Source organism: Anopheles gambiae, chromosome 3 (assembly GCF_943734735.2).
Source record: "Anopheles gambiae chromosome 3, idAnoGambNW_F1_1, whole genome shotgun sequence".
Taxonomy (NCBI): Eukaryota; Metazoa; Arthropoda; class Insecta; order Diptera; family Culicidae; genus Anopheles; species Anopheles gambiae.
The window spans coordinates 83197995-83212490 of record NC_064602.1 but is presented as its reverse complement, the minus strand read 5'-3'; the positions used below and the strand labels follow the sequence as shown (position 1 = coordinate 83212490).

Genomic DNA, 14496 nt, shown 5'->3' with positions numbered 1-14496 from the left:
GAAATCTTACAACAGGTACGGAATCCGGTGTCAAGGCAAGCGACAAGGGAAAAGCAGCAAATGAGCTCGCTTTGGGAGTGTTTGATCATAATTGATTGAAATACAGCCGACATCCGCTTTGTTCCAGTGCGGGAGGCGTTTTGATAAAGGAATTTTGGCCATGCGAAAGGTCTCGATTGGGGCATACGAGTAGTTATTGCATGGTTTTACGCGGGGTTTCTGGAAGGAAGTTGTTTTGTATTTTAAAGGAAGGAACATGATTTGATGTTTCATTTTACAACAACCGTGAAACCGTTTTTCGGCGAATAAAATGGGTTTCAAATAGTTCTCTGAGTCCTGTTTTAAGTTGTTCAGGTTATTGTTTTACTGCTGACTCAAACTATGAAACATAGAAACTTGCTCCAGAAAAAAACTCTAAAACTTCGGCATTCTATTTTCTATACATAATTGGAATTATCATCACGTCATATTGTATTTCGACGACTGTGCAGTTGAAAAATGTTTTCTTTTTTAGTTTTTAGGTTGAAAATCAATATCATACTTGAGACTCACATAAAGGATACAGTTTAGTGAGCATCAACATGTTTAACATCATCTTGATTCTAAGAGCGAATAGACGTAGGACCATCATTTTCATCAACATTGCTTAGTCCTATAAACAATTAATTACTTGCTTTACTAGAACAATTAAATCACACATGCAATAGTTTTAATACGCAAATAAACACTATTTTTTCAAGATTGCTCAACTCCTGCGTCTACAACTGTAATTTAAATGTCTTTATACATATAAAAACCTTTAAAATTGTACTTCCTATTTTGAACGCCAAATAGAAGACGATTTAGAACCAAGCAAAAATAACGCAGCAAAAAATATTACGAAAAAAAAGCTGAATTTAGCTTAAATGTAATTCGTATTTTAGGAATATAAATTCTGATGATCGTTTGACGATACATTTAAAAATCCTTCATTTTCCTTCCTTTTTGTTTTTCAAGTCTCTGTCTGTAAAAAAATCCTTTTATAGATAACAACGTTTAATAATTTTTTGATACATTTGCAATGAATTGTCTTTTCGATAATTATAACTATTTTATGTTAACATTATTCATATCAAGTCTTATTGCAATAAGATTGTTTGTAATTCTGTGTCATTTAAAGAAACACATTTCTACGTAAAGAAAGTCTCTTAAGTGGATCATATTCCTGAGGGAAAATTATTTCCTTCGTTTGAATTCACTTCATCTAGAATCACAAATTCAAAATATGTCTTCTCCTTTTGCAAATGAATCAAACAAAACTGCTAATAAATTAAACATCAATTACTTTTAAAGCGCAAATTGAATAAAGCCCCGAGGCGCATCTCCATAACCATCCACGACGATACATCTTCGCCAACGCTGGGCATGATTTATTCATAACTACAACCATTTACCATTCATTTCCGTCCTAACGTTCAACAGAGCAATCGTTGATGGTGTACACTACCAGTTCCCCCTTTTTTGGGCCGGACAGCCGGAAAGCCACTTTAACACCAAATTTACGGCGCTCGCCTTCTTTCTGTCTGTGACCTACAAAAATTAAACATTTGAACACACTTTCTTGCGAAAAAAAAAACAAAATTCCAGGACATTTCCAATCTTCCAAACGCCACCCGCCAGCAAGGGTGGGATGATACGGGCACGCACTCGCATAAAATACAACCGACAATAAGAAAGCACGTGGCAGGACGCAAAACTACTAATGTTTTATTAATTCGCGTTCCCGTCGCCTCGTAAATGGCTTTCCCGTCGTAAAGTGGAACTTTTTATCACGCACGAATGGCGCACCTCATCGAAAGGTAGCGAGCCCTCACGACTACGTCTGCTGCTATCGTATCCTGCTAGACAAGGCAGAGACACAGACATACAATTCCGGAAAGAAAACGCAATGTATGGCCACGCCATCATTGCGTTTGATATTTCATCGCTTTTGTCTTTGCTCCCCTCGCTATTCTTCCGTTCGGTGTGAACAAAAAGAGGAAAGGAAAGAACAAAAAAAACTGGCCATACCTTGCTAGCCGCTGGAGTAAGCATCCCTCCCCGGCGGGACATGAAATGCTGAAACCTCCGGGCCAAATATGACAATTCCTTCGGCTATTTTATTTCACCCACTACTTTGACTCACATTTTATTTCTCTTTCAAAAGTTGGATAGCTCGAATTTTCCACATTATTGCAGCCTATTACCCCTGGTGCTGCGCCGGAGCGCCATCTTTCCGGTTATCTTGGTTAGTGCTTGGTTTTCTTGATGTTTATAGAGCGTTTGTGGCTTGGTAGAGGCAGAAGTACACATTTAACTACTTCTTAAAGCTCTCAGAATGCTGCCCAAGTGTTCGATAGTGGTCAAAACAGCATCAAAGAGAGTCAAAGTGTACAAAAAATGTTCACCTTTTTACAGCTGTATTTATGCCATTTCGCCATGATGAAAGGGAAACAATTGTTAAGAGATTATACAACAAGCGGAGAAAGTGCCGGGGTAAAAGACCATCATCATCCACTGTACCATCAACTCCGGAACTTGTTCAATTCTAGTATTCGTTCTCTTTAAAGACTTCCGAAACGGCAAGCAACATTCGAGAATTCACCCTCGCCGGAAACCACAATCTCCTCCCAACATGGCCACTGGACACTGACTAGTAATGGGAGAGAGAGAAAGAGAGGAAAAATAAGAGCAAAAATTGAAGAAAAGCCCTCAGTGCAAGAAATTCAACCTCCTGCCAAACGAATCCGTTTGCTGTGCTTCTCATTTCCATTCCTTTAGTGACTCCCGGAGGGGACATTGTCTTGGCGTAGTGTAAAGAGCGAACAGCAGTGAACTCTTCGTTCCGGAGCGCACCTTTTACGCCCCGGCTAGATTATCTTTCCACGTGGAATGGAATGAAAAGGAAAAAACGACCGCGTAAAGATATCTCCGGTAATTCAGTATCGCCCTGCACCGACCACTTGCTGGCAATGCCACAAACACTCCTCTTTCGTTGACCCTGCTGTCCCTGAACTGAAAGTAAATGGATATTGGTGGTTAGAGTCTGGTGAGGCTGAATTTAAATCGTCTCCCACACGCTGGCAACGCGCGATGCCAATAATGGACCCCCGGCCACACACACACACACACACACTGACTCTCGACTCGAACCATGCACTTCGATACAGGGACACCAACCAAACGCCAAGCACTAAGTACCGCGGCTACCGATGCTGGGCGAAGCTAAACGATTCCTTGGACGATGCCCCCGGACGTCTTGAATGATTTGCGCTCTGTCGGTACCGCCAGTTAAATCTTTTCCCACTGCGCTTCACTTCTTTTACCTCAATCCGAGCGTTGGGTACGTGGTATGTGAGATCGGAGACAGAAATCGATTACGACCCAATAGCAAAAGGTAGCGGCCATCTCGCTTAGCCCGGCTCTTTAATCTTCATAAATCACCAAACCAAACCACCGGCGGTTTTCGGGATTCCTTTCCATCGGAAGTATTTTCCGATCGTACTGGCGCTTTCCGGGTTACAGCAGGGGCTCTAGGGCACTATACGGTGGAGAGAGAGAGAGAAGGAGGCAAGGATGTGGTGTTTCACTTGCAATTCCTTTGATGACACCCGGAGACATCAGCAAGGAAGCACCTTCGCTTGCTTAAGCAAACCGCTTCTGGCAGGTTTCAGTATATGTGTGCGGTTGTGTTTTGTTGCGGATTACGGAAAGTGCCATTAGATACGCCCGCCCGGAATCAGATTACTAGAGAATGGGAAGTAATCCTTCAATAGGAAGCCGACGATGCTTAACGCAAAGCTGTTGGCCGGGAAGGGAAAATATGGATCAATAACGGAGAACAACGGTTCGTTTCCTGTGATGGAATGCTGAAACTGGACGAATGCGTTGTCAATGAATATCTATCGTTATATTACAGCTGCTAGAAGCGGTAAAGAGAACGATTGTCACGATGTTAAGTTGAAGTGTGTATTTTATGTAAACTTTTGCAAACAATTGCATTAAATATTTAATAAACTAGAGTGCGTAAGAAGAAGCGAAAATGATCTCACTGTGAGGGAAACATCATTGAACTACGATCTAAGTTCAACACCAGCTGCTGAAGTTCCTTTTCAAACATTCACATACTTGAGCACCTAATAAGGAACGGATAGTACAAAGTGATGAGTCCTTCTCCTTTCTTGTCTTGCGCATCACACTGTAGGCTTTGCATGAAGGATTGTCCACTTTCGCTGAGTAAAGGACGCCAACATTCGTTGGTGTTGTTGTCTTTTTGAGAACTATGTACAAAGGTTTCTTTGGAATTGGAAGCATCGATATTCAAAGCAGTGGATGCTGTCTCCAAGCTACGATGTTCCTTAGATTGCGTTTTCACAACCGGACGAATCGTAGATACGCTCTCGCCATGTTGAAAACATCCAGCTGGAAAGGTAAGCTCCTGCCATTGATTCGCTACTGCAGCCTTTCCTGGGATTGGGTATAAAGTGATCGTTCAACCAGGAGTCACCGTTCGGTAACCGAACTGATCGGCTACGTAGAAGGTCTGATGATCGCCGTAACATCCGTACGTGACATTATCTGCAGTTTTGAGCTTTGCTGGTACTGATCGTTTTCTTTCCTGATTTGATAGCCGTAGCTAAATGTACCTGGAAAAGGGCACAGTAAGGCGATCAGATGTATGAATATGTTCCCAGATGTAGTTAGGATAGCTGTACTGACTTTCATTATTGTCCATGTTTTGGTACGAAGTGAAATTTCCGCCTTGTAGGGTGATCTGTCAACCCGATACAACCCGCCAACGCTAAGACAAACTACAAAGCCGTTAAGAAAATTAAAATCCAATCCATCAAACTTCACGATTCTGAACACAACGCTTACCAAAATAAAGAAGGTTTTCATGGTGGAAGGTTTCTTGATATGCTTTGTCTTAAATTTTGAGCCCACCAGAAATGAAACAACGCTGAATACTGATGTTGAGAAAGGCTTCCCATTTCATTATATACCAATCGTTGTTCATCAAACCTTTAGTGACATTTTTTGCAATATTGGTAGAAAGAATGGATAAAATTCTCTTGGAGAAGATCAAGGTCAGTACCACTATGTGTGGGCCTTGCTTTCAGTGACTTATTGATTCCCCCAATAGCATGATAGTCAGTCCTACGCATGGAGTTCTACGTATAAACTAGAGCTATATAAAATGATATTCATGCTATTAGTGGTTCATATGTTATACATGCATTAACACCTGTGCAAATATGATACAATTTCGAGTTTACCAGAATCTTTAAATCGTAAACAGTATGACACTTTGCTTACGGGATGTTTTTCAACAACTACTAAATTTCCACATGCCGGTTAGCAATACGGAAAAGAAATATATGAACATTGAATTAGTAAAGTAGAAAATGTTTGGTACGAAACAATATGAATTAACTTTAGTCTCGATGTGAAATATGAATCGGTATCGGCAAACAGTGCTGCTAATGATTATCGTCTAATCAAGATATAAAACAGTTGTTCAATTAATGCCTGTGTTTGTTAGACCATCGGTAAATGGGAAACAAGAATTTCCATCAAAAGTTTCCAACGCAACCACGCAACGATACACCCAGTGTCAACAAAATGCACTCTCTGCTTAAGTTTACATTGTTGTGCGTTGTGTTTGCTGCTCCTAAACAACGTAGTTCTAGCTTTATGCTTTTATGAAATGATTTTCCACGCCGCAGCACGTGCATCGACCGGCGGTGGTTAAGTGAGCTCCGGTAAGTGCTTTTAATGCGGAATGATAAAATTGTTATACGCCATCGAGCACATCGAGCCAAAGTCCATCGTTTGCCTTCTCCCGTTTATGCTAACCGAGCGGCAGCACAGGAAACTAGCGTGGAAGCGGAATATTTGTTAAACTATAAACAATGCAGACACATTCTTGCTGCCCGTCTACCTCGCTCGCTGCTGGTGGCATGCTAGACTTCATTGTTTCAAAAATGCAACACAACGCAATCGATGCATCGGAACGGATGGATGCTTCTAGCTGACGTTGCACAATGTTCCCGAATATCCTACCCCACCCGATGGGACGTTGAAAAGCATTACTTCAACTTTCAACGCTCACTTGCCTGCCATGGTTCACGTATGCAGGATACGTACCGACCCGTAACGGTCAGCACTTTTTGTGCACTCCTCAGAGCATCGCGTTCGCGCTGCGGTAGGATATAAACAGCTTTATGAGTTCTCCTCAGCTGCAATGTCCGAACGTTTGATGTTGAGTTCTGTCAGGATCTATCACCGCGTACGCTTCCCAAACTTCCACAATGTGTGCGAAACCGAGCAGCAAAAGCCAGCGAGGCCAATATCAATTGATCCATAATCAAGGTCTCTACAGAGGAGGATTGAAGAGAACTTCTACTGGTAGTAGTGGCGTCAATCACCAACATCGCTTCACCGGGAGTGAACATCATCAGCAAGAATGAACGAAGCGGAATTTATGACACATCCGGATTGGGTCGCTTGCCGAAGAGTATACGTCATAGTAACGAGCGCAGGACGATGTTCGCTTAGCATGTTTGTGGAAGGGATTACATCGACTTACCTGCACGTGTACATGGCTACACCTACGGAAACATTGGAGTTTGTAATCAAATTTGAAGCATTGTTGCAAGTCGTGAATGTGGGCAATGAGCTCATAATTTTATTCGAGGGCCAGGAAGTACTTGGGTAAAATGTTGAATTTGCAGAGGAATTTACGAAACTCTTGAGCGAATTCAGCTATATACGAGAAAAAACTTTAAACAAAAGCAAGTAACTTTTGCTTCAATTTAACTCCACATAGATTCCTTTTGAATAGTTTTTTCATGAATGATTTTGATAGAAACTATGCCTTCAGCGGTAATAATGATGTTAATCAAGCCTACAGTGTGATGCGCAAGACAAGAATGGAGTTGGACTCATCACGTAGTACTACCCGCTCCTTATCATGTGCTCTAGTATGGGAATGTTTGAGAAGGAACTTTAGAAGCTGGTGTCGAAATTTTATCGTAGTACAATGATGTTTCCCTCACAATTAGACGTTTAACCGCGGAAACCAGGAGCTGTGTATAACGTTTAAAATATTTATTTAAACTTAGCCTTTTCAGTTCAAAGATAGATAAACATTCAAGCTGAGTAAAATATTTATAAAATATTTACAACAAGTTGACACTATGTTTGTTGCTCTTGTTTTTCAAGGCCTGAATTTCGTATGATCAACCTAAATAAAACAATTGTGCAATTCCTTTCAATTCATTTTGAAAACCCACACCGCGCTCTTAGATATACCGAAGTCGCTATAATCAGCAACGTCCACAGGAATTGAATCGCAACAAATGCAACAGTCAACTTGCAAAATCAACAAACCGCCAATACAAACGGACGACATTCTTGCCGTGGTCGACCTTCAGACAGGCGCGGCATCTTACGTGGCCATGTGTTTATCAAACCTCACGCCAAAACACTGAAGCGCACCAGACCAGATCCCCGAGATCCGGTTCAGGAATTAGATCAATCCATACCCGGGCACAAGAATGCTGATGACACAAGAAGATTTACCTTTTCAAGTAAATCCCCCAATCCTCGTCCAAATAAACCACTTCCAAGCAAAACAGCCATATACTAGGAAGGGACACAAATATGCCAAAAAATTTGGCAAATATTGACTCAAAATCTATCCCCGTACACGACGCCAACGATCGGCAAGGCTTTAAATTCACCGTCAAGCCAACCTATGCATCCCAGTACATACGCAACCGTCAAACGGTGCACCACCGAATCTTACGAACCGGCCCCGGACAGGTTCCTGACCTTCACTAGCCTGTGGCGCGCGAGTACTCTCACTCTTTACGCGTTTGATTTGCTTTCTACGTGAGGCGCGACGCGTCATCTTCGGCACGGTGTTAATCGACAAAAGGGGGAGGGTGCTTCAACCAGTGTTCCACGCGTTAGGCAATCGGGCCGTTTAAGGTCCACGCCGAGTGTGTTTTTCACGGTCAATCGAAGGTGTTAATGTGCCCGGCAAGATGCGGCCAGTGAGTTTAAGCATTGTGAGTGAAACGTTCCCTAGGGACGGGGTATTCCCACATAAAAATAAGGAGATCGAATCTATTAACAACGCAACGAATGTGATCGTGCCAATTTCTGTTTTTGCTCGAAAAGCTTTTTGCAGTAACAGTCGCTGTGTCGGCCTCCGACGATGCGTTCAACATTGAGCTGAAACAGAAGGACGCCGAAGTGTACCATGAGCAGAGCTTTGGCAAAAGTAACTACTCAAACATCGAACGAGCAAAACAAACACTCTTCTAATTGTGCTCACCGCGGCTTTGATCGTGATCTTTTCCTTTTCCTCCTCCCTCGACCAGATGAGTTCAATTACGGGTATCAGGTGGAGCGCACCAACAGCCAATTTCAGCATAAGGTCAAGGGTCCGGATGACGTAACGTACGGTTGCTACGGTTATATCGATCCCGTCGGCGAAAAGCATCTCGTGTACTACATTGCCGATCGGCTCGGCTACCGGTTGCTGGCACCGGACCAGCCAACGAAAGTGTTTACCGACCGCGTCGCAAACAGCGTGTAAGTTGGCGTGACTCACATGGACGGCCGACAATTTGCTATCTAAACAAGGCTGCTCCTCTTCTGCTTGCAGCAATAAGCTGGATGCTGATCTTCAGGGCCGAAAGCTAGACGAGAAGGTCGTCGCATGGAATGATCTTTACCTTCCCTCCACCTGTCGGCGGTTGGATGAGATCGTAAGCATTACGCCACCACCGACCACGGCTGCCCCAGTTCTGCCGCCGGTAAATGGAGGAGCAAATGGGGACTTTTCCAATGGTCCAAATGGAGCGGGTCCAATCGGAACATCTCAGCGACCGGTAGGAAGTGGCAGTGCTGGATCATCTAGTGGAGATCATCAAGATGACAACAACAATAACGGTGGAAGTTCTTCGGAAGTTGGTAAACTGCCAACTATACCGGTTGTAGAAGAATCCACTCAATCGAACCTTTCAATTTCTGGAGGAATTCCGAGCTCTACGACTACGGACAATCCTTCAGGAAATGGGCAAAAAGAAACAAATGATCATGGTAAAGGATCGGAAGAAATCAAAGATCTTCCCAGTAGTGATCTTCTACGATCGACCACGGTCCATTCCGTTTCTATTGCCTCAACCACTCCAAACACTCCTTCAGTTCAGAATGTCACCCCTCCACATGAACCTACTCCTGCTCCTAAACAAATCGATCCCGTGAACATTCCTCCTCGTACGACTTATCTTCCCATAACTTCAACACCCCGTTCTCCCATTATTCGTGTGCCAGATCAACCCACTCCCCTCCCTGCGAACACTCCTTCCCAACCCAACTGCAGGTCCGATTCGTCCGGTCCGCGTCCCAAATATCCCGGCTCCACCATTGCCCAGTTCAACGGGTTCGTGTTCCCGATCAATCGTAACTGCGACGACAGTGGCCGCAACACGGCCGATCTGCTCGCACAGATGCAAACACTCAACGAGATGGTCCTGAAGGTGAGCAATACCCTGCACGCACTGGTCGAAACCGATCGCAACCGTGCCGCGGCAAACGAGACGTGCGAGCGGGTGCTGGAGCTGCTCAACATCCAGCAGCCGGTGCCGCTGCTAGTGTACGTGCCGATCATGGTACCTTACCTTGACGGTGGCATTCAGCATGGTGGTGGTGGTGGTGGTGTGCAGCCACCGGTCAACCCGGCTAGCTACGCGTACGCCAAGACGTGCAGCGAGTGTCGGTAGACGGGGTCACGGGTGCGATAGAAAGGGGCGGCTCAATTATGTTGACATTTTCCTCTCTATTGGTTGGGAAGGTCTCTTTCACCTGTTGTTTATTTGTGTGTTGCATCAATCATAGAGTCGTTAGGTGTATTGTATGATATTTTGACATTTTTGTACGGCAATTTGTGTTGAGTAATGGGAAAGGGAACGGATTTTAGGAGTGGGTAAATTATTTAAACTAATTACTTCTTGCAGTCTATTTGAGCAGTCTGTAAAGCGAGGAAGGCCGATATGTGCAATTGTTTAAATAAAAATTGTAAATAAATCAATTACATATAGCTACTCACTGTCTGCTCTAAAGAGAAATTGGTTGTAAAAACCAACATTTAGAAATTATTGGACAGAAACATGTTTTTATCACAATCTCTAATCCTTAAGTTTAACATCGAATAAAACAAAAAGCGCAATATGCCAACTTCTCCAACCAAAACTTTCCAACTGAAAAGATAACACTCAAAAGTCAATTACTCATAAAATGCGATAGATTTCCCTGGTTCGCAAAGCTCTGCTCTCCCCCTTAAACCTTATGCCGTTCTGCATGTTATTCGCCGCTGCAGATCAACATGCTTGATTTTCCAATAACGGAATTTTGAAATTGATTCGTTCCGTAAAACAATCAAACAATCTTTCCAGCTTCCTGCTTCGCTGCGGAAGAGGCTGCGTTCCATCTTGCTCGTTGCTGAAACCCGTGGAAAGACGCTCCTCTAGCGTCGTATAAAATGGATAAAAATAATATTCTTCATTCCTGCGAACCACATCGCTTCTAACCCATATCGTGATCTTTTTTCCTATAAGTTAGTTTCGCAGAGAACGCACCCACACGGACACTTTCATACACCATACAGCAAGAGAAAGAGGAATTATGATTACGTTCTTCCAGAAAAGGTTTTGTGGGGAGGCCCGAGAGGCAGGAAAACTTTCTCTTGTCTGATGCAATAGTTTCTCGCCAATAATGCGAGACGAGCTGGCCTTCAGCGACGGTTTCCATTGACGGATCCGCGCGTAGGATTCGCTCCTGTCAACGAGGTTGGGCAACTATAAAAAAAGAAAGAAACCTCCCCACTTGGCACGATTCGTCTGGCAAATAGCATCCATCCGGCATCCGATGAAACGATGCAAGTGTTGCAACGATGAATGGAAACTTTTAAATAGAAACGTACGCCCGTCCTCCGTCGCCGTTTCAACGCCGAAAGTAAACTTCAAGAACTTCCAGCTCCGGTTGTGGATGGAATGTGGATAAGATTCTTTTCATCCCAAGGAAATCCTTTTGAGTGGAAAGGTTGAAGCGTTGAGCGTTGTCTGGCTCAATTTTTCACCCATCCCGGAAGCGGGCGATGAGATTTTAATATCTGCTCAACCAGTAAATGTTGCGTTCAACGGATAAAGATGCATTTTATGATTGCTCTGGTTTAAAGCTGTATCTTCTGGGAAGAATTTAATGGAGCTTTTTAAAGCGCTTAGCGCGCTGTTACACACAACAAAAGGCCCTTATGCTGCGTATAAGCTTCATTGGATACTGTTCTTTTATGTTATTATTCTTCTGCATTCCATGGAGTTGGTTCGGTAAACCAGGCTTGTCAAACATAGAATACATTCGGATATCTCATTTTATTATATTTTAGTTATACAATGTTTATTTTTTATTCTTTCTTGTAAAGTAATTCTAGTGTTCATATATAAACAAACAAAAAAACATATTAAATGTTATTTATATGATGAAATTTGCAAAGAGCTCTACACGGTTGATGAACGTATTCCACGGGCTCTTCCACTGTTCAAGGATTGTGAAGTTGTGGAGCCTCCGGTAAAGCACGGGATTGACGGTTCCGTAATAGAAGGAAACTCCGAATGGGGGTTGTTGCATAACGCATCATATTAGTATTGTATCCAGGAGGCGGTGCGTCGCATCGTTACTGTCTTGCAGCTGCATTGTAGAGAACGATTCCCGATATTCGATTGCCAATGCCGACGCAGTCGTTGATGTGGCATTACAACAGCGTCATCACCGGCACCAGTGATGACATGGGTGATAAACTAGAAGCACATGACATGAATGTCGACATAACCTGCCTTAAAGCACAGACGGATTTCTGCTAGGTCTGAAGAACATAGTTAAAAACAGTCTGGTTCATTGCTGGATCAAAAAGGATACTAGTTCGGTTCCTCGGCCGCGACAGATTCATACGTTGAATACGTTCAAGAACCGGAAAACTTCAAAATTATGTCCAGGACGATTGTATCGTTTATTTGTGTTACCTTCTTTGGTTCCCATCATAACCAACACCGAGTTTGACGCCACTGTCTTTAAAAGCTTTGCTGCTGAAGTTGTCTGTAACGCCAGTTGAAGTAACACCCAAAAAAAAGCCAGTCAACAAAATCTTCATGTAAAACTTACCACAAGCTCCTATCGTCTCATGCAAGACACAACTCTTCGATATGCACTTCCTCCCATCGGACACTCAATCTTCCTGCACTCACGCACGCGAGGGCACAGCTGCACAGCCGAATGTGCAGTGTACAATTTTCTACCAGATTCCCCCTCTCCACCCGAAACGAACTACACCCTCACGTCACGTGCCGTCGTACATAAATGAAAAGTTTTCACATCTTTTAATAAACTTTTAATAGTAACATCTGTACGCTCCAGGTCCACGACTGTGCGAAGAAGGTGCCGCTGTGGGTGCATGATGGGTGAATTGTGAGCGGAACTTGAGCCGAGCGAGAATTGAGCTGCAACTTGTCTGGAGCCTCCTCTAGCGCCGCTTATCCTGAAGCGATGCTGAAAGCTTCACGCAAGCTACTGAAGACATCGCCAGAAGATTGGGGCGGTACAACCATTTTCTACCCGTGGTAGAGTTCACTGACAGCTGGAAAAATAAGACATTTTGCCCGGTTGCAATTTGGACGCTCGGAAACGCGCGTGCAGATGCAAATGTGCCTCACCACACGCTGTTGTGCGGAAGTGCGAAGAGGATTAAGTTTTGTGAAATTCAAATTTTGCATCGTTTTGCAACCGGCACCGGAGGGGGTTTGGCTGGTGGTTCGAGGCATTTCCTAAACCTGCCACACAGGCACACCTGAGCACGCAGCGCTCTTCAGGGACGGGGTGTTTGGGCGCAACCGTCCCACTGCGTCCCAAAAACGGATTATAATGAAGAAATGTAGATTTTCTATATCGTGTTTTAATTATCACCTGTCTGCCGGCATGCACCACGGTGGCAAAGATTTTCGGATTTTACATTCATTTCGTCGGGGAGTGTTTAAAATTTTATTAGCACACAATTTCGCACACCACACCACCCGTTGCCATTTGGGGAACACACAGGTTGGCTGGTGGCTGGCTTTCCAGTCCCCACACTCAACCCCATTTGCCAGACGTACTAGTTGTGCTATTGCCATAAACTCAGCTCATTAATATTCGCTTATGATGTGCTGCAGGAACGGACGGGGGCAATGGGATGAATTATGCGCGGGCAAGCGAACGTGCTGTTCGTCGGATTAGTACACCGATTTGCCATCTAACACCTACGAGGAACGAAGTGGTTTGGCTGGGAAGAGGCCGAGGTGTGTGGTGCAGTTTGTCGGATTTTTGGTTAGCATCGTTTAGCGCTGGTTGTGCTTGTCTAAAACCTAAGGTTGCAAAAAGTTGATGACGCTAAAGTTGGCATGTTACATCGTGTGGCATCGTATCCCAGAGTTGCATTGATTTAGAGGCAAACGATAAGGCAATTGGCAATTAGTGTTAACTATGAATTTCAATACATATTTTTGTGTTCTATTTCGTTAGCAGCGCAACTGAACGATCGTACGTTACTTTATACGACCTTCATTAGAGTAATGATTTACGTCCTGTATTTACGTTAAATTTTGTAGATTTGTGTGCTTTTAAATTAAATAGTTGGCAAGCAACTCTTAGCGTTGGAACGTTGGAAATGTCTTACGAACGATAGAGAGGTAGTAGACTACAAAGAGTGGACCTGTAGAAACGAATCTAGTGAAAGTACCGAAACAGAAACAAGCATAAAGCAAGAACCAGGTTTTTTTTTCGAATATTGCTGCAAGAAAGACAACCAACACTGCTTAACTAGAAATGATACGATAACATGAATTGGAAAGAAATACATTGACACGTTTGGTCATATTGGACTATTTTGTGATACGTTTATTTCATACAATAACATTAATTTCGGTGTTCGGTAACATAATTTCTTTATGATAATCGTTTACACATTTATAAAGATTTCTTTAAGTTCTCTTAAGCTGATGTACACTGATTATTAGCTAATATTAATTGTAACTTGCTATGCTTCCCTCAATAATCTGTTCTGGTCATTGACATGATAGGAAAATGCTAGCAAATTATACAAACAGTCATACCTTAAGCGAATGGTCATAAGATAGCTTGCTGAATTAATATCTAGTAGCGTATGCTTTATTTACGTTTATTTTACAATCTGAGAAATACTTCAAGTTATTTCTTGTTCTTGTATTCGACTTTTAAGAGTTTTGATATGAACCGATAATCTATTGTTTGAATGATTTCGAACCTATGAACTATTTCCGTTGTATTGTGACATGTAGTTGATTGCAAAAATATATATATATGTTACTTAAATTGAGCATGCTTCTGCATTTTTGTATT

At 43.0% G+C, this 14496-nt stretch overlaps 1 protein-coding gene across 1 annotated transcript; it reads left to right on the top strand.

Annotated features, from left to right (window-relative positions):
• The first annotated feature begins 4307 nt into the window (after positions 1-4307).
• Positions 4308-10123, top strand: LOC3291353 (uncharacterized). The gene is made up of 4 exons (XM_061659278.1): positions 4308-8093; positions 8206-8308; positions 8409-8622; positions 8696-10123. The coding sequence occupies exons 1-4, from the start codon at positions 8070-8072 to the stop codon at positions 9813-9815; spliced, it is 1461 nt and encodes a 486-aa protein (XP_061515262.1). The 5' UTR covers positions 4308-8069; the 3' UTR covers positions 9816-10123.
• The last annotated feature ends 4373 nt before the right edge of the window (positions 10124-14496 follow it).